This window comes from Alexandromys fortis, unplaced genomic scaffold (assembly GCF_014885135.2).
Source record: "Alexandromys fortis isolate MF-2015 unplaced genomic scaffold, M_Fortis_MF-2015_v1.1 scaffold_242, whole genome shotgun sequence".
Lineage (NCBI taxonomy): Eukaryota > Metazoa > Chordata > Mammalia > Rodentia > Cricetidae > Alexandromys > Alexandromys fortis.
In genome coordinates, this window is record NW_026068123.1 from 232,398 (window position 1) to 258,375 (window position 25,978).

General features: G+C 50.8%; 3 protein-coding genes across 5 annotated transcripts; 2 read left to right on the forward strand and 1 right to left on the reverse strand.

Moving 5' to 3' along the window:
• Positions 1-72: 72 nt before the first annotated feature.
• Ccdc159 (coiled-coil domain containing 159) lies at positions 73-9,095 on the reverse strand. Its single transcript, XM_050125608.1, has 13 exons — positions 8,938-9,095; positions 7,308-7,414; positions 6,996-7,219; positions 5,976-6,009; positions 5,483-5,571; positions 5,320-5,401; positions 3,777-3,972; positions 3,208-3,275; positions 3,055-3,131; positions 2,404-2,525; positions 2,114-2,196; positions 311-409; positions 73-148 (listed from the first exon to the last, which is right to left on the reverse strand). Exons 1-13 carry the CDS (start codon positions 8,940-8,942, stop codon positions 144-146), a joined length of 1,191 nt encoding a protein of 396 aa, XP_049981565.1. The 5' UTR covers positions 8,943-9,095; the 3' UTR covers positions 73-143.
• A 155-nt stretch (positions 9,096-9,250) lies between these two features.
• On the forward strand, positions 9,251-14,364 carry Tmem205 (transmembrane protein 205). 2 transcript variants are annotated; one of them, XM_050125613.1, is made up of 5 exons: positions 9,259-9,387; positions 9,719-9,883; positions 10,274-10,382; positions 10,477-10,640; positions 14,024-14,364. In XM_050125613.1, exons 3-5 carry the CDS (start codon positions 10,283-10,285, stop codon positions 14,327-14,329), a joined length of 570 nt encoding a protein of 189 aa, XP_049981570.1. In that variant the 5' UTR covers positions 9,259-9,387; positions 9,719-9,883; positions 10,274-10,282; the 3' UTR covers positions 14,330-14,364. The 2 variants fall into 2 exon arrangements, with proteins under 2 accessions (XP_049981569.1, XP_049981570.1); XM_050125612.1 differs by lacking the exon at positions 9,719-9,883 and having other exon boundaries at positions 9,251-9,387.
• A 1,770-nt stretch (positions 14,365-16,134) lies between these two features.
• Rab3d (RAB3D, member RAS oncogene family) lies at positions 16,135-25,219 on the forward strand. 2 transcript variants are annotated; one of them, XM_050125609.1, is made up of 5 exons: positions 16,135-16,288; positions 18,326-18,589; positions 19,224-19,342; positions 19,434-19,558; positions 23,626-25,219. In XM_050125609.1, the coding sequence occupies exons 2-5, from the start codon at positions 18,362-18,364 to the stop codon at positions 23,811-23,813; spliced, it is 660 nt and encodes a 219-aa protein (XP_049981566.1). In that variant the 5' UTR covers positions 16,135-16,288; positions 18,326-18,361; the 3' UTR covers positions 23,814-25,219. The 2 variants fall into 2 exon arrangements, with proteins under 2 accessions (XP_049981566.1, XP_049981567.1); XM_050125610.1 differs by having other exon boundaries at positions 16,156-16,288; positions 18,305-18,589.
• The last annotated feature ends 759 nt before the right edge of the window (positions 25,220-25,978 follow it).

The window sequence follows — 25,978 nt, forward strand, 5'->3', positions numbered from 1 at the left end:
ACCAAGGAGTTAGCTGAGGGTGGCATAGGGAGGACCCCAGACTCTTAAAGCAGCAGATGCAAAAGTCCAGGCTGGAGGAAGGAAGGTCTCAGCTAGTTTATTGTCTCTCTGGAGGAGTCTTCAGGGCAAGCAGTCCCAGCTGCTCAAGCTATGGGGAGAGAAGGCAGGTCACAGTCTGCTTTAACCAGAACTCAGGTGGCCAGCCAAGGACCAGAAGCCCAGACAGAGTGCCAGCCTCAAGGCCTACACTGTGGGAATCACAAGGGGGCCAGATGTTAAGGGATGGAGAGGGGCTGAGGAGGGTCTGTACCGGGAGGGTGAGATCCACTCTTGCTGTAAGGTCTCTCCCAGTCAGAATCGGAGTCCCAAGAAGGATACTGAGAACTCGGGCACCGCTGTCCCTTGTGGCCTGTGGGAGAGACATGCCATTCTGGCCCTTCAGACACTGAATACAGCCCTCTAGCGACTTCACAACATGGACCCCGCACCCCTCAAGATGAAACCATACCTAGACTTATGATTGAGACACCCTCATCTCTTGTGTGACCCAAAGTAATACCAAATATCAGTGACCCTTTAAATGTTCCCTTAAAAAGATCCCATAAGAGGCCAGAGAGGTGGCTCAGAGGTTAAAAGTACTATTAGTTGCTCTTTCAGAGGACACAGGTTCAATTCCTAGCACCCATATATTGGCTCACAACCCTCTGTAACTCCAGTTCCAGAGGATCTGATGCCTTCTTCTGACCTCTGAGGGCACCAGGCAGGCAGGCAGGTGGTGCACAAATACATGCAAAATGCCCACACACATGAAATAAAATACGTCTTTAAAAAATTCCATAGAGCCTGGAATAATAGCATCTATCTGTAATCCGTGGGGAGCTGGAAGAAGGAGGATCAGGAGTTCAAGGTGCTCCTTGGATAAGTAGTGAGTTTAAGTTAGTCTGGGTTATGTGAGACCATATCTCAAAAAAAGATAATAAAAACAATAAGCTCACAGATCCTAAATGTGACCCCAGTCAGCTCCTACGTGACACATCCAGGGTTTATATAGCCCAGGCTTGCCTTGAGTTTGAGGTTCCCTTTCCCCTACTCATCAATTTCTAGGATTATAGGCCTTCAAAATCTCAACTAGTCTCTCAGCTACTCAGTGTAGCCTTAGAACAAGATGCCACGAAAGACACTTAAGGAAATGCTCAACATCCTAAGCCATCAGAGAAATGCAAATCAAAACAACTCTGAGATACCATCTTACACCTGTCAGAATGGCCAAGATCAGAAACTCTGATAACAGCTTATGCAGGAGATGATGTGGAGTAAGGGGAACACTCCTCCATTGCTGGTGGGAGTGCAAACTTGTATAGCCACTTTGGAAATCAGGATGGTGGTTTCTCAGAAAATTGGGAATCAATCTACCTCAAGACACAACAATACAACTCTTGGGCATATACCCAAAGGATGCTCAATCATACCCCAAGGACATTTGTTCAACTATGTTCATAGCAGTATTACTCATAATAGCCAGAATCTGAAGACAACCTAGATGCCTTTCAGCCAAAGAACAGATAGGGAAAAAATGGTAAATTTACACAATGCAGTACTATTCAGCAGCAGAAAACAATGACATATTGAAATTTGCAAGCAAATGGACTGAACTAGAAAAAGCCATCCTGAGTGAGGTAACCCAGAAAGACAGATATAATATGTACTCACTCGTAAGCAGATATTAGACATAAACAAAGGACAACCAGCTTACAGGCCTCAACCCCAGAGAAACTAGGTAACAAAGAGGACCCTAAGAGAGACATACATTGATCCTTCTAACAAGGGGAAAAAAGACAAGATCTCCTGAGTAAATTGGGAGAGTGAGGAGCAGTGAAGAGGGTGGAAGGGGAGAGGGGAGGAGAGGGGAGGAGAGGTGGGGAGAGAGGAAAAATGCATAGCACATTTCTATCCAAACAAATTGAGAAGAAAACCAAACAAAAATAAAACAAAGCAACAAAAAAAGAACAAGATCCCATCCGATGTGACCCTCAGAAGGCCTCTGAAGGTGGCCTCGCATATGTGAAGCTGGAAATGACTCTTCCCCCACACCCCATCACACTCAGCCCCTCACCCCTGAGACTGGAGGCCCTGGGCCTGGTGCCCATGGACAAGGCAAGGCAGTCGATGGAGCTCTGCAGGCTGTGGACAGCAGACCTGTATGGAGACAGAGAGACAAGGGCCCCAAGAGACACTGGGGTATCCAGGGTACCCCAGAATTGGAGCTAGGGCAAGGGAGGCTGTGGAGAGGGTGATTCCCAGGAGAAGGAGCGACGACTAGAACCAGATGCAGTTCCAGATGTGGTAGGGGGTGCAGATTAGAGGAGGGCTGGGGTCAGAGGTCAGACGGGAGGCTGGTCTCACCATATGTCACTCAGCTCCTTCTGTAAGTCATCCTTCCAGCCGCCATTGCCTTCTGCAGGCACAACCTCAGTTTCTGGCCACGAAGACGGTTCATATGCCTGCTGCTTCATCTTGGTCAGAACCTGAGGTTCGGGAGGGGTTGGAGGAGCAAGCAATTAGACACACAAGTAGTGATAGCCATAGAAAAAGGCAATCATGATGCAGCACTTTAGTCCCCAGCTGTAGTGAGAACACGGAACACTCGACGAACACAGTTTTCTGATTAAGGAGGGACCGCAGCTATTACACACATTATATGGAGAGGCGAATCGAGGCCCGGAAAGACAAAGTGATTTGCCCATAATAACAGCATTAAGACGGCAGAGCTGGAGGCCAAGTGTGGTAGCGCACATCTTTTAATTATTCCCAGCACTCGGGAGGCAGAGGCAGGCGAATCTCTGTGGGTTCGAGGCCAGCCTGGTCTACAGAGTGACTTTCGGAGCAGTCAAAGACACACCCTGCCTCAAAAATAAAAACAAATTAAAAAAAAAAAAGAAAAAAAAAGGAAGAGCTGGGATTTGGATTCTGCCTCCTAGATTCGGTCCAATTGTGGAAGCACGAGAAAGTTCCCATCCGCACCACGTCCTGCAGGCCCTCATCTTCTCTGCTCACCTTTCTGCATTTCACCTGCGTTTTCTGCATCTTCTGGATATTCAAGAGGTTCGCTGAGATCTCATCCTCCTGGGCCTCTGTTGGGGAGAGAGCTCAGTGGACAGAGGAAGCGGAGCCCCATCCCTTCCAGGCTGTGGGCTTCCAGGCACTCACGGAGCTTCTGATAGAGGAAAGTCACTTCTTCCCGCACGAGCTCCAGTTCCTCCCACAGGAACTTCTTGCTGAGAGGAGAGAGGAGCCTAGACCCACATTCCCAGCCCATTCTCCTGGAATACCACCTCCCGGTCTACCCAGCCGATTAACAGCACAGGCTCCTCCCACAACCCTAGCTCCCTCCTGGATATCAGGCTCCACCCATACCACCTGAGGTCCTGCCCACAACCTCAGAGTCTGTTCTCAGCGAGGGGTTACAGCCAGCCCCAGACTCCGCCCACAGCTCCAGGCATCTCTCACTGCCTACCTGGACCTTCCCTGCCTAGCTCTCTCCTGATTTCCACTCTCCAGCCTCTCCGCCTCCCTCAGTCTTCTGAGACGCTGCCTCCTTCCCCAACCCCCTTCCAGCTTGCTGTCTGCCACACCTTCTAGCAGCCTTCGACTCCCCAGGGGGCTCTCCCTAGCCACCTACGTCTTCCGAGCTCGTGTACCCCAAGCCTTCCACTCCCTGCTCCATTAAGCTCCCTCAATGGTGGCCTGCTCCACCCCGCCCTCTGGCCCACACCCACCTGTCCCGGATCTCCTGGGCCAACAACTGCAGGCAGCGAGTGGTACGGGCCCTTTGCAGCTCCTCCCCGTCCCTCAGTGTCTTCTGCAAACCCTGCAGGCCTTGGGCCAGGGCCCCATACAGCTCCTGCCGACCCTGTTCCGTGCCCCACTTACGGCCTTCCTTCTCTCCTTGGCGGCTTGTGGGGCCCAACACTTCTGTGGAGAGGGTGGAATACTCGACTTTATTATTGTGTGTTGATGTATGTGTACCTACATGTTCACGTGTTTGCACAGGTGTGTGCACAGGTACACAGACGTGGGGGGGGGTCCAAGGTCAACCTTGAGTATTGTCCTCAATTCTTCTCCACCTTATCTTTCGAGATGGGGTCTCTCACTGAACCTGGAACTCACAGCTTGGGGCAGACTGGCTGGCTTCTATAGAACTGGGATTACAAGTGTGCCCCACTAAGCCAGCTTCCCCCCCCCCAAACATTTGGAGATAAACTCCAGGTCCTCATGCCTAAATGGCAAGCATTTTAGTAACCGAGCCCCAGTCCTGGAACAACTTCAACAACAACTTCTTCTTCTTCTTCTTCTTCTTCTTCTTCTTCTTCTTCTTCTTCTTCTTCTTCTTCTTCTTCTTCTTCTTCGATTTATTTATTTACTATGTATACAGTGTTGTGCCTGCATGTCTCCCTGCAGGCCAGAAGATGACACCAGATCTCATTACAGGTTGTTGTGAGCCACTATGTGGTTGCTGGGAATTGAACTTAATACCTCGTGAGGAGCAGCCAGCGCTGAACCATCTCTCCAGCCCAACTTCTTTATTTTTTAAGAGTATATATTTCTGGGGCTGGAATGCATGCAGCCAGAATACTGAATACATAATAAATAAAAAAAGAAAATCTTTTTAAAAAAACATATATTTCTGCTGGGTGGTGATGGCACATACCTTTAAACCCAGCACTAAGGAGGCAAAGGCAGGTGGATCTCTGTGAGTATGAGGCCAGTCTGGTCTACCAAGTGAGTTCCAGGACAGCCAGAGCTAAACAGAGAAACTCTGTCTTGAACCCCCATCCCCCAAAAATGTCTTTCTATTTTACATGTTTGGTTTCATAGGTGTTTTAACTGGTGCCCATGGAGGTCAGAAGAGAGTGTTCTGTCCCCTGGAACTGACATTACAGAGGCTGTGAGCCATCATGTGGGAGCTGGGAACACAGCCTGAGCCTTCTGCAAAAGTAGCCAGTGCTCTTAACTGACAAGTCATCTCAGCTCTACGGCTCTGTCTCAGGCTGACTTTCACTCTCTTGGTGAGGGTGACCTTGAACTCCTAAACCTCCTGCTTCCATCTCCCAAGTGCTGGGATCACAGGCACGAACCACCAGGTCCAGTTTTATTCCATGCTGGAGGTAGAACCCAGGACTTCATGTGTGCTAGGCAGGTGCTGGGCCAACTGAGGCCCAGCAACCCCAAAAGGTGAGGAACCAGATGTGGGCGTGAGGCCAGCCTTCACTCCAGCTTCTCCTGACCCTGTCCTGACCTTGGTCTCCATCTGGTCCTCACCTTCAAGCTGCTGGATTTTGATCTGCTGCAGGCAGCTCTCCTTCTCCAGCATGGTCACAGAGTGGTTCAGGAACTCAAAGGCCTGAGGGGGCGGGAGCGAGAGGTAAGGCCCTGGAGTAGGGAGGAGGATGAGAACGGTTGCAGAGGAGGTAGAGGGACCCACCTTGGTCTGAGCCTGCAATTGGGTCCTGAGAGACTCTAGTTCACATCGCAAGAGCTTCTGAGAGTCGGGGACTAGCATAGTGTTCTTAACTGTGGGCAGAAGGAAAGTGAGTCATGGCTGAGGTAAGATCAGGGCAGAGATGGGGGCTCAGAGGAGGGAGAGGGGCATGTTTAAAGCAGGGTACCCCCTTGAAGCAGTTAATGAACATGGGCCTTGATACTGAAGAAGAAGAAAATGGGAGTAGGGGGCCTGCAAGATGGCTCTGTGGGTGAAGGAACTTGCCACCAAGACAGGTGACCTGAATTTGAACCCAGGAACCCACAGAGTAGGAGAGAACCAACTCTGCTAGGGTGTCCTCTGACCTTCAATGTGTGCCATCCACGGCACACACCCTCAAATACAGGAAGTAAATTTAAAAAAAGTAAAGAAAAAATGAAGTGGGACTAGAAACCCAAATGCCTCCCTCTGGGCTCACTCAGAAGAGAGCGTTCACCTTTTACTTTAGCAGAGCCAGACTCCAGGGACTTCTGGGAAAGAGGAGAAGAAGAAAGTGACGATGTATTCCCAGATTGCTCACCTCCAGACCGTTTGCCGGAAGGACAAGATTGGTTCTCTTGAGATCTGGCTATCCCTAACCAGGAATCAGGCAAAACTGTCCAGGGGTATTCATCCTCTGCCGTTCCCCCACCTTCATCATCTGCACATGCTCAGAAATGCACTTGTGTATCACTCATGTGTTTATGGGCCCCTGGCTTGACCCTGACAGAAAACAGATGCCAGGCTGTGCCTGGTTTGACCTTCCTACTTTGGAGTACAAGACAGCAACAACAGTGATGTCCCTAGAGGACACCTCAGCACTTGGCACACCACCACAAGCTGTTGCTAAACACAATCAGCCACAAGCACACAATTTTAGACACAAGTATGAATCTCTCACACACAATCAGAAACCATACAGATACAAAAAACAAACACATACACACACATACACACCTTCAAAATATGAAAGTCAGATATAGGGCTGGAGAGATGGCTCAGAGGTTAAGAGCACTGACTGCTCTTCCGGAGGTCCTGAGTTCAATTCCCAGCAACCACATGGTGGCTCACAACCATCTGTACTGAGATCTGGCACCCTCCTCTGGCGTGCGGGCATACATCGAGGCAGAATGTTGTATACATAATAAACAAATAAATCTTTTTTTAAAAAAAGTCAGATATAATATCTCCTTCCTATAATCATAGCATCCAGGAGATGGATGCAGAAGAAACAGGAGTCCAAATCCAGCTTTGGCTACAGAAAAAGTTCAGAGCCATCTTGGGCTACAAGAGATATTGTCTCAAAACAAACAAGCAAAGACCCACACATAGGTTTCCTTCTATTCCTCCCTCTAGAGGTGCTGAAACTCCATGCAGGCCCCTTCTGCGTAGCCCCTTCCCTGTGCTCCACAGTGAAACACAGCAAGTGCATTCATTCCTAGGTTAAGGAGAGTTGGGGGAGGGGGAAATGTGTGACCTTGGTTGTGTGGTTCCTCTTCACAAGGTCCCGGCCAGGACAAAGCTCCTTGAGCAGATCTGAGCTGGAACTGGAGGTACCCTCATGAGGACGACACTTGGAGTCCCACTCAGGGCCCCAGTCTACAGTCCTCGCTGCTTGTTCTGAAGCAGCATTCACGATCTCAGGCTCCCAGGTCCTAGACCAGCAGGTGGTACAGTCCAAATCCCTGTCTGAGGAGGACCCTAGGGGAAAAGGGACCAGTGACGGCAAGCTTGCAGTTGGCAGCCCTTCTCGGTCCTCTAGCTGTCTCCCAGGAACACCAGTACTTGCCCCTCTTGTCGTTGGCAGGCCAAGGTGTGACGGAGAGTGAAGGGGATGAGTAGAGATGAGAGACACAGTAGTCAGGGTCCCGGGGTAGGCCGGCCAAAAGAGGGTCGCTGTGGAAGGGAACGAGAGGGGCTCTCAGACACGTCTCCAACTCACATAGCCAAGGATGACGTTCAACTCCTGACCCTCCAGTTTCTACCTCCCTAGGGCTAGGATGACAGGCCCATGTCACTGCATCTATTTACGCATTGATAGAATGCATTTATGCAATGCTGGGGATAGAACCCAGCAGCGCCGCTAGGCAAGCGCTCCACCCACTGAGCCTCGGCCCCGCCTCCTCGCCCCTTTAGAGTGTCCCCTCAGAGATGTTTCAGCCCCGAAACTTCTGACAGAAGCAGAAGTCAGATAAAAGATAAATCCAGCCACAAAGGTGAGGGTGGGTTATGCGAACCCAGACATCCCACATAAAGACACTAAGGCCTTGAAGGGCTAGTGAGAGGACTCGGGGAGCAAAGTGCTTGCTGCCAAGCCTGCAACATGAATTGGTCTGCAGTAACCAAATTAAAAGTGGAAGGAGAGAACCAACCCCACAAACTTCACCTCTGATCTCGACATGTGTGCCGTGATGTGTGCACACTCACACACACCTCATGCACACCTAAGAATAATAGAGTTTTATGTTAAGAAAGAAACCAAGGGGGAAGTTGGGGGAGGGCTTGGGAGGAGTGGAGGGAGGGAGACAAGGAGGGAAGGTGGTGATCTGGCTGGAGATTAATTAATTACTAATTAATATTGAAAGAAAGTAGTCACACGCCTTCAATCCCAGAACTCAGGAAGCAGAGGCAGTGTGAGTTTGAGGTCAGCCTGATCTACATAGTGCATTCCAGGCGTGTCAGTGTCAGGGCTACCTAGGACGACCCTGCTTTAAAAAAAAAAAAAAAAATTGGTTTAGCAGTTAAGAGCATTAGCTGTTCTTCCAGTACCCAGGTTCAGTTCCCAGCACCCACACGGCTACTCAACTTCTCAACCTTTAATAACTCCAGTCCCAGAGGATTTGATGCCCTCTTCTAACTGCTGCAGGCACCAGGCATGGAAGTAGTGCACAGACAGACATGCAAGCAAAACATTAACACACACAAAACGAAATTCAAAAATCTAAACAACAACAAAACCACATAAAGGGCCGGATGTGGTGGTTCACCCCTTTAATCCCAGCAGCACTCAGGCGATCCTTGAGTCTCAGGCCAGCCTGGTCTATAAAGCTAGTTCCAGGCTACACACAGGAAGAACCTGTCTGGAAAAAAAAATCATCATATCCACTTTACTGGGCTGTCCTGGTTACACAGATTTAGTCCACTGCTCGGTAAACGAGACTTTGCTCTAGAATATCACGTGAGGACCACAGATGCCCCAGAAGAGTTAGAGGGGGAAAGGAAAGAGGCATTTAAGAGCTTCACTGCAGGTCGATTCCCAGTAATGCCTGCCCTCCCCCATCTCAATTGATTCTTCCGAAGACCCTTTCTCCACAGAATTCTTCGAGCAAAGGGGCGTGACCACTGATATTGGTCCCGCCCCTTGCCCTGACAATCTTACACCCGCCAGTCTCCCAATTCCCTTTTTCATTACCACCTACCACATACCACCTGTTCTTGCTCTCCCATCAGGGACCACGAAGCCAGTCTCCAGCTGTGACGCTGAAGTTTTGATCCCATGGAGACACCATCGCTGGAAAACGCAGAGAGGCCGAAAGTGGAGTCACAGAGAAGGGTGTGGTCTGCACTTAAGCCCCGCCCGCTCACTCCGAGTCAGGCGCGGAGCTCATTGGCGCCTGAGCATCTTCGGTGTGACTGGATGAAATTTGGAGAGGCGGGATGACAGGATGATTCTCGCAAGCCGACTGGGCAATCCCTAAGTGGGCAGGTCCAGAGGTGACAGATGTGTGATCTTATTGGCTTCTGCTTGACCGGGAGGTGGGGCGAGGCCTACGGTGTGGAAGAAACCCCGGGAGGTCTCTAGAGAGCCTGAGCTGCACAGGCGCTGTCCGGGTTCGCGGTTCCCACGCCTGACCTCGGGTGCTCCAACGGTGGGGTCATATGGGGGGCCCTGGGATGCTTTGGGATGTTTCTATGATATCTCGGGTTTCTGGATGAGGGCTCTTGGTTGTCTGCAGAACCAGGGTGAACCCTCAAGACCTAGGGATATGAACTCGAGCTTCTGGGACTCAAGCTTTTGGGGTTCTATAATGTGCAGTTGATATTGGGATCTAGAAAAAGCCTGAGATCTTTTGTTCTAGGATGTTGTTTGTTTTTGAGACAAGGCCTCGTGTATCTCAGATTGGCCCCCAATTCCTGATTCTCTGACTGTGCCTCCTCAGTGCTGGAATGACGGAAGCGTACCTGTGCTCTCTTGTACAGAGCTGGAGATGGACCGCAGGGCTTCCTGCACGTGAGGCAAACGCTCTGCCAGCTGAGCCACTTCCCCGGCTGGTGCCTGAGTTATTTGTTTGTTTGAAGATATCTCGGGCTGCCCTCAAACCCAGTGACTTTCCTGCGTCACCCATCTCTGCTGGGGTTACAAGTGTGAGTCGCCAGGCTCACACTTTTTGGAATGGAGTCAGTCTCCCAAGTGTTAAGGTTTACAAGTGTGAGCTTCCACACTAGGCTGAGATTCTTTTATTTATTAATATCATTACTATTGCTATTATTTTGCAAGTGTTGGGGAGGGAGTGTGAGGCCAACACCAACCAAGTCGCTGACCTCACAGCCACAATTCCAGCCCTGAGCCTGAGCTCAGATGGACTGGTTGGGCTTGAGGCTGGGCAGGGACTGCTGTGGTCTTTCCACTGCGGTTTTCATACTGTTTTCCCTCGCTCTGCACCCACCGGTGCTGGCCCTAAGCGTCCTCTGCCAGGTCTCAGCTAGGGGGCGAAGGTTGAAGGTTAAGCTGAGTCACTGGTGCCTACTTTCCAGGGCCACAGGATGGAGGAAGGTGAGGATCCAGGAAGCCTGATTAAAGTGGTCCACTTGCTGGTCTTGTCTGGTGCCTGGGGCATGCAGATGTGGGTGACCTTTGCCTCAGGTAGGTACCTCTCACCTGTTATTTAGGATGGGAATAGAATGGGAGGGGGGACTGAAAGTCTCCTAATAGGTGTTTGTGGCCTTCCACCTCCCAGGCTTCCTGCTTTTCCGGAGTCTTCCTCGGCATACCTTCGGGCTAGTGCAGAGCAAGCTCTTCCCAGTCTACTTTCACGTCTCCTTGGGCTGTGCCTTCATCAACCTCTGCATCTTGGCTCCACAGCGAGCCTGGGTCCACCTCTCATTCTGGGAAGCCAGTCAGGTATGAGGGTTGGAGGGCCACCATTCGCTGCAGATTTGTTTCCAAGACTCCAGTGAGAACTTGTGGAGACTTCATTTTATTGAGAGAGAGAGAGAGAGAGAGAGAGAGAGAGAGAGAGAGAGAGAGAGAACACGTGTGCAGATGTGCACAATTGGTATAGAGACCAGTGGCCAATGTGTCTTCCTCTCCCACTCCCTACCTTATTTTTGTTCATATGTTTGTTCACTGTGTAGACCTGGCTGTCCTGGAACTCTCTCTAGGCCAGGCTGGCATCTGCCTCTTGAGTGTATCACTAGCACCCGGCTTTCATTGTTTTCATTTATGTTTGCTGTCTCTGTGTAGGTATGTGCATATATGTTTGGGTACCCTCAGAGGTCAAGGGTGACAAATCCCCCTAGAACTGTAGTTACAGGCAGCTGTGAGCTGCTTAAAGTGGGCGATGGGAACTGAACTCGGTCCTCTGCAAGAGCAGTATGTTGAACCAGTCATCTCTACACCCCCAAAAGTGTAGCCCAGGCTGGCCTCAAACCTGTGATTCTCCAGCTCTCCCTTTTCGGGACATCCTCCTGGAGTGTGCTACCACAACCAGCTCAAGTGGCGTTGTTTTGAAAGGGGAAAAGAAACGCCTGTTGTTCCTGGTAAAGACATAGCCGGTTACTGTCCCTGAGCAGAGCACACATCCTGAAGAGCTGCCCCTGGCAGCCCTCTCTGCAGCCTTATCTTCCCCATTGGCTCCTATTTCCTTTCTGCCCAATAGCTGGGCCTCCTGCCAAACTGGAGTGACTCAGCTCAGCTGAGGTTCCGACCTCAGTTCATTGTGTAAAAACTAGCCGGACTGGGAATTTAGGTTTCCTCACTCCTGTCTACATGTTCCCTCAGTCACAATGTAAGGAACAATTCTTGCAGCTCAGATTTCCTCACCCTTCCCTCCCTCTCCTCTTAAAGTTTTCAGATGTGGGTAAGACTTGATGTATCAAGAGTGGTCTCTCAGCCCAGTGTGGTGGTGCATACACCGCACACATTTGCACACACTCACACACACATATACACACACTTGCACACACTACACACACTTGCACACACCACACACACTACACACTTGCACACACACTACACACTTGCATACACACTACACACACTTGCATACACACTACACACACTTGCATACACACTACACACACTTGCACACACACACTTGTTACCCCAGAATTTGTGAAGATGAGCCAGGGAGATTGCACAAGTTCCAGGCTACCCTGGGCTACATAGTAAGACTCTGTTTCAAAAACAACAAAACCAAGCTAGGTGTAGTGGTGTGCACCTTTAGTTCCAGCATTCCGGAGGCAGAGGCAGGAGAATCACTGTGAGTTAGAGGCTGACCTGGCCTACATAGAGAGTTCAAGGACAGTTAGAAGGCAGCACAGGCCTTTTATCCCAGCTCCCAGGATGCAGACATGTGTAAGTCTGAGGCTATTCTGGTCTACAGATCCAGTTACAGAACAGCCAGGTCTGTGCAGTGAAACCCTGTCTCAAAACACCAAAATAAGGGCTGGAGAGATGGCTCAGTGGTTAAGAGCATTGCCTGCTCTTCCAAAGGTCCTGAGTTCAATTCCCAGCAACCACATGGTGGCTCACAACCATCGGTAAAGAGGTCTGGTGCCCTCTTCTGGCTTGCAGGCATACACACAGACAGACTATGTATACATAAAAAAAAAAAAAAAAAAAATTTTAAAAAAAAAAAAAAACACCAGGGGCTGGAGTGATGGCTCAGCGGTTAAGAGCACTGCCTGCTCTTCCAAAGGTCCTGAGTTCAATTCCCAGCAACCGCATGGTGGCTCACAACCATTTGTAATGGGGTCTGGTGCCCCCATTACATACATACACACAGACAGAATATTGTATACATAATAAATAAATATTTAAAAAAACACCAAAATAAAATAAAAATTTAAATGAAAAAACCAAGGCTGACATGGTGGTAACACCTATAATCCCAGCATTTGGAGTTGGTGGTGGGAAGATCAGGAGTTCAAGGTCAGTGTCAGGCACTTAGGAAGTGTGGAACAAGGCTGAGCTACTGTGATCCTATCTCAACTCGCTCCCCACAAAAGAATAATCTCTGAGAGGTCAGAGAGGGTTATGGGTAGCTAGTATTTCCCAGGTGTTTGATTCATTTCCTGTTGGTTCAGTGTCAGTTCCAGGGGTCACAGAAGAGATGGGCCCTATTTTAAACTGTGTGCTTTTGAGCAGAAAGAACCATGAGTATTGTTTGTCTTACTTTTGGGGAGAACCAGGTGGGCATCCTATCATCCCAGCTCTCTGGGGGGCTTAGCCAGGAGGATTGCAAATTCAAGGCCAGCCTTGGCTACATAATGAGTTTCACTCCAGCCCAGGCAACTTAGTGAGAACTTGCCTCAAAGGGAAGGGTGGAGGCTGGGGGATGACTTGGGCAGAAAAGTGCTCCCTGCAGAAACATGAGGACCTGAGTTTGAATCCTCAGCTCCATCCAATCACCAAACCCAGAGGAGTTACTCAACACAGGGGGCAGAGACAGGCAGATCCCTGAAGCTCATTGGCCAACCAGTCAGTCCAGCTGAATAAGGGAGTTCCGGGATCAATAAGGGACACCTCCTCAAAAACTAAGGTGGCCGCTTTAGCAAGCCAAGGCCCTTGCTTGCTAAGCCTGAGGACAATCTGAGTTGGACTCCTGAGGATCTACATGGAGGAAGAAGAGAAATGACTCCCTCGAGTCTGCACATACACACACCAAGGCATGTTATCACACACACACACACACACAAGTAAATGCAGTAAAATTTTTAAAAAAGAAAAAGGGCCAGGTGGTGGTTATGCACACCTTTAATCCCAGCATTTGGGAGGCAGAAGCAGGCCTCTGTGAGTTTGAGGCCAGCCGTCTACAGATCGAGTTCCAGGACAGCTAGGGCAGAAACCCTATCTTGAAACACTCCCCATTCCCACCCCACTCCCACCCTACCCCTGCTATCCAAAAAAATGTGGAACCCCCCCCACATGTGTACCTGCAAGCACATATGCACATACATGAACATGTGTATATACCACCTCCACACAAAACAAGTGAGCAAAGGGCTGGGTATGTAGCTCAGCAGTAGAACTTATACTGCATCTGAGACCCGAAAATCAATTCTCAGTACTGCAAAAAACACGTTTTGTTTTGAAGAGGCAGCTTAGGTGTTCAAGGGACAGTAGGGGTGCAGACTGTGCCCTGGGCCAGGGAGCAGAAGAGAAGAAGCCATAGATTCTTTACTGCTCTCAGGGTCCCCACTCTCTCTGGGCTGTGAGGAGGTTGGCATACCCTCTCTCAGATTGTCACCCTCCTCACTTTGCCTCCCCGGCACTGTCCTCAGCTCGCTCTACTGCTCCTGAGCCTCACACTGGCCACTATCAATGCACGCTGGCTGGAGGCCCGCACCACGGCTGTCATGTGGGCCCTACAGACTGTGGAGAAAGATCGAGGCCTGGGGACAGAGGTGCCAGGCAGCCACCAGGGCCCTGACCCCTACCGCCAGCTGAGGGAGAAGGACCCCAAGTACAATGCTCTTCGCCAGAAATTCTTCCACTACCACGGTTTGTCTTCCCTCTGCAACCTGGGCTGCCTGCTGAGTAATGGGCTCTGCCTTGCTGGCCTCGCTCTGGGGCTCCAGAGACTTTAACACAGGCCTCGTGTGCCAATAAATGCTTCTTTGGAGATGGCTGTGGTCATATTTCCACCACAGAAGCCAGGTGGTGTGTGTGTGTGTGTGTGTGTGTGCATGCGTGCGTGTGTGTGTGCATGCGTGTGTGTGTGCGTGCGTGTGTGCGTGTGTGTGCGTGCGTATGCGCACTAGTATAGCACCTATTGTCTCAAGTTTCCCCATTTCTGTTGCATGATGCTTTGGAGTGTGAGCTATTGCAGCTCCAGCAAATCTCCACTAATGATGGCCATTTATGAGTCCCTGCTGCATGCCTGGCTGGTGCTAACCATTGCCCTGACTCTGTGTTACTACAGCAACAGCCGGTTCCCACCTCAGGCACAGCTGTATTTCATGGCCCACTGACAGTACCGATGAGATGTGAGCATGAGTGGCCTGTGTGTGCAGACAAGATAGAACTCGCTTCGTCTCTCCCTGTGGGTCAGCAGGCCTAGGGGCAAGTGCCTTTGCCCACTTGTCCATCGTGATGGCCGCTATATTATTTTGAATTCCACATCTTGCTGTGTGGCCTCAGACATATCTACCTTTCTTTGATCCTTAGTTTCCTTATTTCTAAAACGTGTTTTAACTCCGGGAGTCCTTAAGAGGACTGAACAGTGTAATCCAGCACCCTTTAGGACTGTGTGGGACATGGAATGTGTCTAACATTCATGAAGGCCTGGTCTTCGCCCCCAGCACTGCGAAGAAAATGGGTTGGGGGCGGAGAGTGCTTAGTGCTTGCTTAGTACACAAGAAGGCTCAGGCTCCTTCCCTGCACCACATAAACGAGGCATGGTTTTGCATACCCGCAATCCCAGACCTTAAGCGGTGGATGCAAGAGGGCCAGTTTATTTATTTATTCTTGGCTACATAATGAGTTTCAGGCAAGCCTGGAATAAATGAGACCTTGTCTGAAAAAAATTTAGATTTAAAATTTTTATTTTATATGAGTGTTTTGCCTACATTTATGTCTGTCCACGTTGGTTCTTGCTGCTTGAAGAAGGGGGGGGGTGAGATCCCCTGGAATATGGATGGTTGTGAGCCACCATGTGGGTGCTGAGAAAAAGAGCTTTTAACCACTGAGCCATCTCTCCAGCTCCCAAATTAAAAAATTAAAAACAAAAACATGGCTACACACTTGACAGAAGGGAAAACTGAAGTTCAGAGAGGTTAAATGTATCACGAGTTCCAGTCCTAGAAAGTGGAGGCGGGACTAGAACCCAGCTGCTGAGGTTTTCCTCTTAACCACAGAGCGCACAGAAGGCATTTTCTATGTTAGGAAAAAGGAGACATAGTTTCTGGGAGAGAGTACGGTGGGACTTAATGCCCAGCTTGACTCGGTCAGGACCCTCACATCTAGCGCCCCCACCCACCCCGCCTCTTGGGCCCACACACCGCGTGCTCTCATCTGATTGGCTCTTGCTGCCACCCGGCGAGGCTCAACCTTCGGGGAAAATCCCTCCACGTAGATGCCCCGCCCGCTTCTTGTGGGTCGCTGGACTCCCGTCGCACCTCCTGCCGTGAACGCTCTACTATCAAGCCCACCCCTCAATTCCCCGCCCACATCGAGAGCCTCTTTTAGCGGCCCTGCACCTGCTAGACCTACCTCCGCCTGCAAGACCTCGCCCACTCCGCTCGGACTCACGCTGGGTCCCAATCCCCTACAGGCCACGCCCACCTCCTGGCTCCTCCTCTTGCGGATCCCCAGGCCACAAGACCACGCCCACCTCCAGATCCCAACTCTCACGATGGCCCCGCCCCCTAGGCTCCACCCACGCAGCGCTCCAACTCTAGCTGCACCTCGCCCCCTCCACCTGGGTGGAGCCGGCGCGGGATCCGGGTGTCAGTGCTGGCGGCGGTGGCTGCGGGGCGGGGGTCGCGGCCGGGTGCGGGCTGCAGCGACTTCGTGGGCGGATCCTAGTGTGCGAGGCGTGACCCGAGGTGAGTCCCGGAGCGAGTGTGACAGCCCGCCTGTCGGTTTGCGCGTGCGCTTTGACAGGTTGGGCTGGGGTCCACGCGAGGCCGGGTCACGCTCCCTAAGCCGTGCTGCTGGCTCTTCTGGGTTCCCCGCTCCCCGCTGGCTCCTCTGGCTCCCCGAGCGGCGGCGAGCTGGGCGAGGAGCCCAGTCGGGGGCGAGCGAGGGCGCCATATGGTGATGGGGGAGGCACCTGCTGGTACACGCAGTGCACTGACAGCTTGGATGCCCGCCTTGAGGACCCGGGAACCCCTAATCGGCCCGGAAAAGGAGCCGCGGTGGGGCGGGGGCCAGCCTGAAGGCCCTGCCAGGCGGACGCTTTGCGGTCCCTCCTCAAACCCGTTCTCCCGGAACATAGGGTGGGGTTGGCTGCGTTCTCTTTGGAAATGCACGGGGCAGAAAAACAGAAAACACCGAGGGCCATTGAGAAATACTTTTGCTTGGGCTTCAGAGAGCGACTCTAGACAGCTGAGAACACTGAATCCCGGGGAGATTGGAAGGGAACCCTAGATTCGGATTTAACAGCATGCTGGAGTGTGGACAGATATAAATAAAAGGATATGGAGTGGGGTGGGTTTTGTGATCTTTGAGTGGCTAGGATAATTCCGTCGGATTTGATGACTTTCATTCCTGTCTCTGTATACCATGACTGAGATGAATCAGCTTTGACCAAAAGGGAGCCAGGTCCAGCCCCTTTGACAAATAAAATGACAGGTACCCACTTGGAAGCTTAACTGGGGTTCTAAAGCATGCTGTATTTATAGAAATATCCCTTACCCTGGAAGACAGGGAATGGTTAAAGTGGACTTAAAGGGGAAAGGACAGGCGCCCAGTGGCAGACACCAGCTAAGTCAACACCCAGGCCCTGATGGAGGGGGCTCTGTCTAGTTGGCAGTCACCCCCCCTCCAGCTCACACCTGGCCATACCAGCTGCTTGCTCTGGGCAAAGTCCAGTCTGCAGCCCGTGCGACTTCCTCGCCACCACCACTGGCCCTGAGTTTTTACCTGTTACCTGACTTCTGTACTCAAAGCAGGAGCTCAGAAAACCTTCCACTATAAAGGCTCCTTTCTGCCTTTTTTTTTTTTTTTTTTTTTTTTTTTGAGACAGGGTCTCATGTAACACAGTTTGGTATCAAACTTCCAAAGTAGTGCAGGATGACCTTGAACTGCTGATTCTCCTGTCTCTACCTCTCTAGTGGTGAAATTACAGGTGTGCACATCATACCTGGTTTACTGGGTCCTGGGGCTGAAACCTAAAGCGAGCACTCCACCACCATCCCCAGGCCCCACTTTCACCTCTGTGTAAAGGTTAGCCACAGCCCTCCACACAGGTGAGTGCTTTTCGGTTTCATGCACAGCTATGTCTCTTCAGAGCTCAGTGCCTGGTGCCGAGAAGGACTGGGCCAAGGTTTGTTGATGAATAATGAGACTCATTAGGAAGGGCACTGGGGTACACACCTGTAATCCCAGTTCCAGAGGCAGGATCAGAAGCTTCAGGCCCTTATCCTCCACGTGGGGAGTTTGAGGCCAACTACATGAGACCTTTTCTAAAAGAAGAAAAGAATGAGGACTGGAGAGATGGATAAGCTGTTGAGAGCAGGTATTGCTCTTTCAGAGGACCTGACTTAGATTCCTAACGCACAGGTCAGGCAGTCACCAGCACCTGGAACTCCAGCCCCAAGATGGAAGTACATGCCTGCCCCCACCCCGCCATGCACTTGGCTGCAGAGGCAGCAGGACTAGAGGCCAGACTAGGCTCCAGAATGAGACCTTGTCTCAAGAAAGAGGAGAGAGAGAGAGAGAGAGAGAGAGAGAGAGAGAGAGAGAGAGAGAGAGAGAGAGAGAGAGAGAAACGAGGGCTAGGGAGTGGCTTTGCAGATAAGGGCACTTGCTGCCCAGCCTGATAACCTGAGTTGGATCTCTAAGAACTGACTCCGGAGCCCAGACTCCTAGGCTCAGTTGTTGGTACCTGCCCCTTGCAGGATTCCATTCTTTCCCATTAGGATTTCAGGCCTCCCCTCCAAGCAGATTCCACCAAGATGGCCTCCGCTAGTGAGCCTCCTGCCAGCCCAAGGGATGCAGCTGACCAGAACTTTGACTACATGTTCAAATTGCTCTTGATCGGGAATAGCAGTGTGGGCAAGACCTCTTTCCTGTTTCGCTATGCGGACGACTCCTTCACCCCCGCCTTCGTGAGCACCGTGGGCATAGACTTCAAGGTCAAGACAGTCTACCGGCACGACAAGAGGATCAAGCTGCAGATCTGGGTGGGTTGGATAGCCGTGTGGGAAGTGGGGGGCCATCAGTAGAGAATCTGACCCGGGAAAGCAGCTCGGGGCGGGGAGGTATCTTTTATTTCTGAGGTAAATTCATTGGGATGTGGGACATGCCCTACCCTGGGTGGAGGGACAAGATGCACAAGATGCGTGCTAGAAGAGTCAGTGATGAGTGAGGAAGAAGGTGGGGACCATCTTGGGGACCCCTATGGAGGCTGCCAAGTTCAGAGCTATGCCCTGTCCCTAGTCCAGCTGTTGGTATCATCATGGTAACAAGGTGACCAGGTGGCAGATCGAAGATGGTGGCCTGAGGCCCAGATGACTCTCGCAATGGCTCATGGAAACAAGGTTAGGGAAGCTCATAGATAGGAGCCTGTCATCCAGCCCTTCACACTGGAGCCCATCCAGGGTAGAGCCGAGTCAGTTAGCAGAGTTTTCAAGATGGGACAACCTGGTGATACAGCCTATAATGTCTCACACCAGGATGGGCAGCGAGGGCTGGGAGGGCAGGACCATGCCTCCGCATCACATTGGACCACAAGGGCAGACCTGTGTCCCTTTCAGGGCCTTGCAGAGTTAGGTAGGGAGCAGGTGAGCCCCAGCTGACTGACTGCTGTTTGCCTAGGACACAGCAGGCCAGGAGCGCTACCGGACCATCACCACGGCCTACTACCGTGGAGCCATGGGCTTCCTGCTCATGTATGACATTGCCAACCAAGAGTCCTTCACCGCTGTGCAGGACTGGTGAGTGCTGGCCAACCACTGATATGCCACAGGCCTTTGTGTCCTCCCCCGCCCACCTTTAACCTCCTTCTCAATGTCCACAACTCCACAGGGCTACACAGATCAAGACCTACTCCTGGGATAATGCCCAGGTGATCCTTGTGGGGAACAAGTGTGACCTGGAGGATGAACGGGTCGTACCTGCTGAGGATGGCCGAAGGCTCGCTGATGATCTTGGTTAGTGCCCAGCCTGAACCACAGGTCACATCTCGTTTCAAACCCTTGTCACGCTTGAGGCCCAGTTCCACCGTGGTTAACTAAGGGTCTGGTGGAGGAGGATGCCCACGTGCTGGGGCTAGGGGATGGCTTAGTGGGCGAGAATGCTTGTTGTGTAGATGTGAAGCCTGCATAAGAGGTCAGACATGGTCACACATATGCACATGCACACACTTCTTCATGCCGTAACCCCAGCATTGCGGGGAGGCTGAGACAAGGATCACTGGGGCTTGCTGGCTTTCTGGGTAGCTTTAGATTCAGTGAGAGACCCTGTCTCAAGGGGATAAGATGGGTGTGAGAAACAGGGCCCCTGATGTCCTCCTCTACCTCCAGGAGACACTCAGACACCTGCACACAGATGCACACACACACACACCACACACTTACTCCGAGATAACCCACCAACACGCCCATGTATAAACCATGCTCTCCCATTTCAGAGAATACATCCCCTGTCCTGGGAACCCAGTTGATTACCCTGGTGTCCTGTCTTCACTCTTTTTAAACAATTTCCATATTAGGTATTAATATACCATAGCCCACCACCTAGTTTTGTTGTTGTTTTGAGATAGAGTCTCAGTGTATAATCCTAGTTGCAATGAAACTCAGCTATGGAACTCAGTAGACCAGGCTGGCCTCAAACTCATACAGATCCACCTGCCTCTGCCTCCCAAATGCTGGGATTAGAGGCGTGCACTAAAATATCCAGCATCTACTACCTATTTTTTATGTATTCTGAAACCTGAGTGAAGTAAATCTCACCATTTTTTTTTTGCTTGCTTTTGCATGTGTGGTGCGTTTGTGGTGCATGCGTGCACGTGCACACGTGTGTGTGTGTGTGTGTGTGTGTGTGTGTGTGTGTGTTGGGAGCTGAACGAGGGCTGCCTGTACAGTAAGCTTTATTACAGCTGCCTATAAGTAGGCACCTGACCGTTGATCAACACCGCCAACCTAGGTTTTACATTTTTTATTGTTTTTTTTGGGCAGTCTCACTATGTAGCACAGGCTGAGCTTAGACTCATGAACTTAACCTCCCAAGGTGCTGGAACTGCCAGCTGGACCCTGTTAGAACCAAAGAAAAGACACTTAAAAGGCAGAGGTTCAAGGCTGGCCTGGGCAGCATAACAAGTTCTGGATCTAGCAAGGCTATGTAGTGAGAGTATGTCTCAAACAAAACAAAACAAAGAACTCAAAGCACAAACAATTAAAACAAGAGAAGAGCCCAAACAAACAAAAGAAATATAAAGAATTCAGATGTGGGAGCGGGGGAGGTGGCACAGATAATAAAACACCAAATTTGCTGTGAAGGTAGTAGAGCAGCAGGGATTTCACCAGGCTCTGAAGAGTTGAGTTCATCGTTCCACCATATTCACCATTGAGTTACTCAGCACGCGGCTTCTAAGCATTCATTCAGGGCTGAAGCTGAGCAGTAGAATCCCCCAGTGAGGGGCTGGAGTGTGGCTCAGTGGTAGAGCCCTTGTCTAGAATCCCCAGTGAGGGGCTGAGGGCATGGCTCAGTGGTAAAGTACCTATCTTGCCCTGGTTTCCAATCCTGTTCTAAAAAATAGCCCAAAAAATAAAAAATAGCCCAATGTCTTCCTCATATATGATTTGTATCAGGGACCGAGAGCTGCAGAGAAAATCATGCCCTTGGGCTGATCCATTTTTAGCAGAGAGGAGTACGACATAGAAACCGAATACTTACCTAATCGGGATGACACTTAATCCTAGAAATCAGATGGACTTCATTGTGCTAAGCATCATTTTCCCATCCAGGCTCCAGCTCCCTTTATGTCCTTTCTGAGTTGGGGAGATGGCCTCGCTTTGCAGCCCTGGCTGGCTTTGAGCTTTGAGCAGTTCTGAGTATGTGCCTAGCTACCACACACACACACACACACACACACACACACAGGCACATGCACACACACAACAAAAACAAAAACCCTCAAATTAAAAACAATTACTTATCAGGAGTGAGGCACATGCCTTTAATCCCAGCACTTGGGAGGCAGTTCTAGGCCAGTTCGGTCTACAGAGTGAGTTCCAAGACAGCCAGGACTACACAGAAACAATCAAATAAAAAGCTTATTTGTTATGTCCCTTTAAAAATTATTTCTGTGTGTGCCACAGTGCACATGTGGAGGTCAGAGGACAATTTTTAGGAGTAGATTATTGCGTCCCACTATGTATTCCAGGGATTGAGCTCAGTCGGGCTCATCAGGCTTACCTGGCAAATGCTTTTGGAGGCTGAGCTAGCTCACCAGTTCTCTCCTTCTCTTGAAAACAGTGCTAGGGCCCAAACCCAGGACCTTATGCATGTTACACATTATATTTAATTTTTTGTTTGATAGAGGGTCTAAGTTTGTAGCTCTGGAATCAATAGTCTTCCTGCTCGGTCAATGCTTATAGTGCCGGGGTTACGGGGTGCACTCTGCCCTGATTTCATCACATTTGTGTGTGAATGTGGAGGCCTTAGGGAACATCCACCCTTTCTCTGGGACGGGGTCTCTCACAGGTCTGGAACTCCACAAGTGGGCTAGGCCAGCTGTCCAGCAGCTCAAATGCTGCCCCTCCTAGCACTGGGGTCACCAGCATGCTCTGCCACGCCAGGCTTTAAAAAGTGGTGCTGGGCATCTGAACCCAGGTCCTCATTCTTGCAAAGCCAGCACTTTTCCACCCGGGCCATCTCTGTAGCCCCCCTTATACTGTTTTATTTTGTGGTGTGTGTGTGTGTGTGTGTGTGTGTGTGTGTGTGTGTGTGTGTTTGAGATCGGGTTTCTCTGTAGCTTTGGAGCCTGTCCTGGAAACTATCTCTGTAGACCAGACTGGCTTTGAACTCACAGAGATCCATCTGCCTCTGCTGGGATTAAAGGTGTGCACCACTACCCGGCTCCTCTTATATTGTTTTAAATTACACTTTTTATTTTTACTTTTGCTGTTTTCCTTTTTTTGAGATAGGGATTCTCTGTAACTTTGGAGCTTGTCCTGGAACTAGCTCTTGTAGATCAGGCTGGCCTCGAACTCAGAGATCCGCCTGCCTCTGCCTCCTGAGTGCTGGGATTAAAGGCGTGCACCACCACAACCCAGCTCCCCTTTTTACTGTTTTAAATTACACTTTTTATTTTCTCAAGGGGAGGCAGGTCTAGAGATAGTTTCTTTGTGTAGCTCTAACTGTCCCAGAACTAGCTCTGTAGACCAGGCTGGCCTTGAATTCACAGAGATTCGCCTGGGATCAAAGGTGTGCACCACCACTGTCTGACTTCTCTTTTTTAAATTTGTATGGGTGTTTTGCCTGTGTGTGTTCTATGTGCTGCAGTACCTGCAGAGGTCAAAAGAAGGCATCAGATCCCTTGGCACTGGAGTTTTAGACAGTTCTGAGCTATTACATGGGTTCTGGGAATTGAACCCAGGTCTTCTGGAGGAACAACCAGTGCTCTTAGTGGCTGACCCATCTCTTTAGCCCCATAATTTATTTAGGGTCTGTGTGTGGCACATGCTGCTGTCTGTCCTTCTGTCTTGTATGTTCTGGGGATTGAACTCAAACCATCAGAATTGGCAACAGGTACCACTGAGCCGTCTGTCTCCTGAAAACTCTTAGCTAAGCATGATGGTACAGCCTGTGATCACTGCTCTCTGACAGCTGAGGCAGGAAGATTGCTAAGTCAGAGGCTCTGTGAACTAGTTCAACATTGCTACACAGTGAGATTTGTCTCACGACTTAAAAGGGTTAAAAGAGGCTGGGGAGGACTCTAGAACCTACCTTCAGTCAGGCGTGGTGGTGGACAGTTGTCATCCCAAGGGGCTTATGGGCCAGAGCCAAGCCTGCTTGGTGAGTTTGAAGTCATTGAAAGACCCTGTCTCAGAAAGAATGGTGCCGGTGGCTGAGGAACACACCCAAACATACAGTGCACCCCTCCCCCACACACAGCGGGTCAGGAAGGAATGAGCTCAGAATACAGGTTGGAACAAGTCCAGCCTCTTGGGACTAACATGACTGCCACAACTGTCCCCACTTTCTGTCCATCCAGGTTTTGAGTTCTTTGAGGCCAGCGCCAAGGAGAATGTCAATGTGAAGCAGGTATTTGAGCGCCTTGTGGACATCATCTGTGAGAAGATGAATGAGTCCCTGGAACCAAGCTCTAGCCCAGGCAGCAACGGAAAAGGCCCGGCCCTCGGGGATGCCCCACCCCCCCAGCCTAGCAGCTGTGGCTGTTAAGGGTGACCCCTGACCTCCCCACATCTGTCCCCTCCTGCCTCTTCAAGGACTGCAGCCAAACTGTGAGCCACAGGGGCCATCTCCAAGCTCAGGGCACCCCTTTCCTCCCACCAACTTCCCCTCTTCTCTCTATGTTGATATACTCAGACAGTCCTGGTTAGAGCCCACACCCCAGGCTCCGCTCAGCATTGTCTGAGGGCGTGGGACACCCATGCAGCTGCTTACTGAGTCACAAGGCATTTTGATGGGGATGGCTTAGGCGGCATCACCCTCCCTCGGTGATGGAGGGGACACTCCATGCCTTCTACCTTAGAACCACTTCTCAGGTACATGACCTGCCCATATTGCTGGCTGAAGATGTTGTCCACCTTAGCCCTGGCAGCCTCCCTAGCTCAGGTCCACCAGCGTGGCCTTGAACCTACCGTGAACTGCCTTGCTTCCCTGGCATTTACCTGAAGCTTGTTTTCTGGTTTTACAAGGGACAGAGTCAGAACCACTCATGGTATTAGTGACTCTCCAAAGTGCCTTCCAAGCTTCCCCTGAATCCACATCCCTCAGTGAGGGTCAATCCACTCCTCTTTCATCCAGAGCTGAATTTGGGGACCTTCTAGGCGCTGTCACTTGGGGACTGAGAGCTGCCCCACCATTAGCACGCCAGCTCTCTGCCCGCCCAGGTCCCCATCTGTCTGCCCGGTGGTGTTTTAAGCAAGAGCTTTACACATCGTACATCCTGTGTAGAGGGAAGTGGAGAAACCAGCCCACAGAGGGAGTGCACTCGTTGCTGGTTTTCTAATAACAGGAGTTGGGTTCTCCACCTGAGGACTCTCATATAGCCCCAGGGTCATCCCCATCACCAGTGGCCCAGGACACTTCGGGGCTGTGGAGGAGGAAGACCCCAGTGGGCACCAGTGATTTTGTACCTCGTGGAGATGCAGGCTCTCCAGTGAACTGGGGCAGGACTGTGGGTTGATGTCTCCACAAACTTGGGACTTAACCTTAGGATCCCCAGTTCTCAAGGTCCTTCCCCCCACTGACCATACTCCCCTTAAACGCCATTTGCTCCCATGATCCAGGCGACACTGAAGCCCAGGCGGTCTGTGTTACATCTCCCTGTTTCCTACCGGGTGGAGTCTACTCCTTGAGTCCCACAGTCACAATGACGGCTGCAGCCTTACCACGCTCAGTGTCGTCCCAGTGCCTGCTCCAGGTTCCCGCACTTCTAGCCCTGCCGCAGCTGTCCTTAAGCATCTGGGTGAAGCTATCTTTGTACAAACTAGGTGAAAGGGAGTGGATAAATCATGTTAGCAAAGTGAGGGCATCTGAACATCTGGAGGGGAGAGTCAAAATTTTTATATTGCTTTATCATTAAATAGTCAAAACAGCTAAAATTAAAATTCAACAACCTGTTTGGTGTGGTGGTGTACACTTTCAGTCCCAGCACTCAGGAGGCAGAAACAGGTGATCTCTGAGGCCTTGAGGCCAGCCTGGTCTAGAGAGCGAGGTCCAGGACAGCCGGGACTACACAGAGAAACCCTGTCTTGAAAAACCAAAGAGACAGACCTTGTCTAAAGCACACACACACACACCATCAGTCTGTGGAACTGGGGCTCAGTTACTAGTGTTTCCCTAACGTGCCACACAAGGTCCTGTGTTGAAGACCCCCCCCCAAACTGGGTGTGTGGTCCAGGTTGTCATCCTAGGTGAGGCCGGAGGGTCAGTTAGGGTCATCTTGGATTTCCATCCAGCCTGGAGCGAAGATGACCTTTGACCCTATCACAGTCCATTGCTCCTAAGCTACTGTATGGTGGGGGGCCAGTTGCCCTTAGCGATGGCCAGTCCTGACTTTCCTGTAATGTCCCGGCTTCCCAGTGATGTAAGAGGCTTCCTCAGTTCTATTTCAAGCAGCCCCAGAGGAAGCTGCCTTGTGGTTTTCACACAGCTGGGGATCATGCTAGCAGGATGGCTCACATGGTGAGGTCACTTGCCACCAAGCCTGATGACCTGAGTTAGACCTGGTCCACCAGGTTGGAGGAAACCCTCAATCCCTTCACGTCATCCTCGGACTCCACACACAAGAATACGCACACTCACAAAGTCAATGCAGTTTTCTTTTAAACCGAATAACGTGGAGACTGTTGCCTCCTATACTTAACTACCTCTAAAGG

Bases quoted from the DNA above. Each gene is read 5' to 3' on its own strand.
- Ccdc159 (XM_050125608.1), bottom strand. The intron at 5,402-5,482 runs GTGGGTCCCTCT...CCGCCCCCTCAG, and splicing joins AATTGCAGGCTCAGACCAAG to GCCTTTGAGTTCCTGAACCA. The intron at 3,973-5,319 runs GTGAGGACCAGA...CCCTCTCCACAG, and splicing joins CAAAATCCAGCAGCTTGAAG to AAGTGTTGGGCCCCACAAGC.
- Rab3d (XM_050125609.1), top strand. From the start codon at position 18,362: ATGGCCTCCGCTAGTGAGCCTCCTGCCAGCCCAAGGGATGCAGCTGAC. The intron at 19,343-19,433 runs GTGAGTGCTGGC...ACAACTCCACAG, and splicing joins TTCACCGCTGTGCAGGACTG to GGCTACACAGATCAAGACCT. The intron at 19,559-23,625 runs GTTAGTGCCCAG...CTGTCCATCCAG, and splicing joins AAGGCTCGCTGATGATCTTG to GTTTTGAGTTCTTTGAGGCC.
- Tmem205 (XM_050125612.1), top strand. From the start codon at position 10,283: ATGGAGGAAGGTGAGGATCCAGGAAGCCTGATTAAAGTGGTCCACTTG. The intron at 10,383-10,476 runs GTAGGTACCTCT...TCCACCTCCCAG, and splicing joins GTGGGTGACCTTTGCCTCAG to GCTTCCTGCTTTTCCGGAGT. The intron at 10,641-14,023 runs GTATGAGGGTTG...CACTGTCCTCAG, and splicing joins CATTCTGGGAAGCCAGTCAG to CTCGCTCTACTGCTCCTGAG.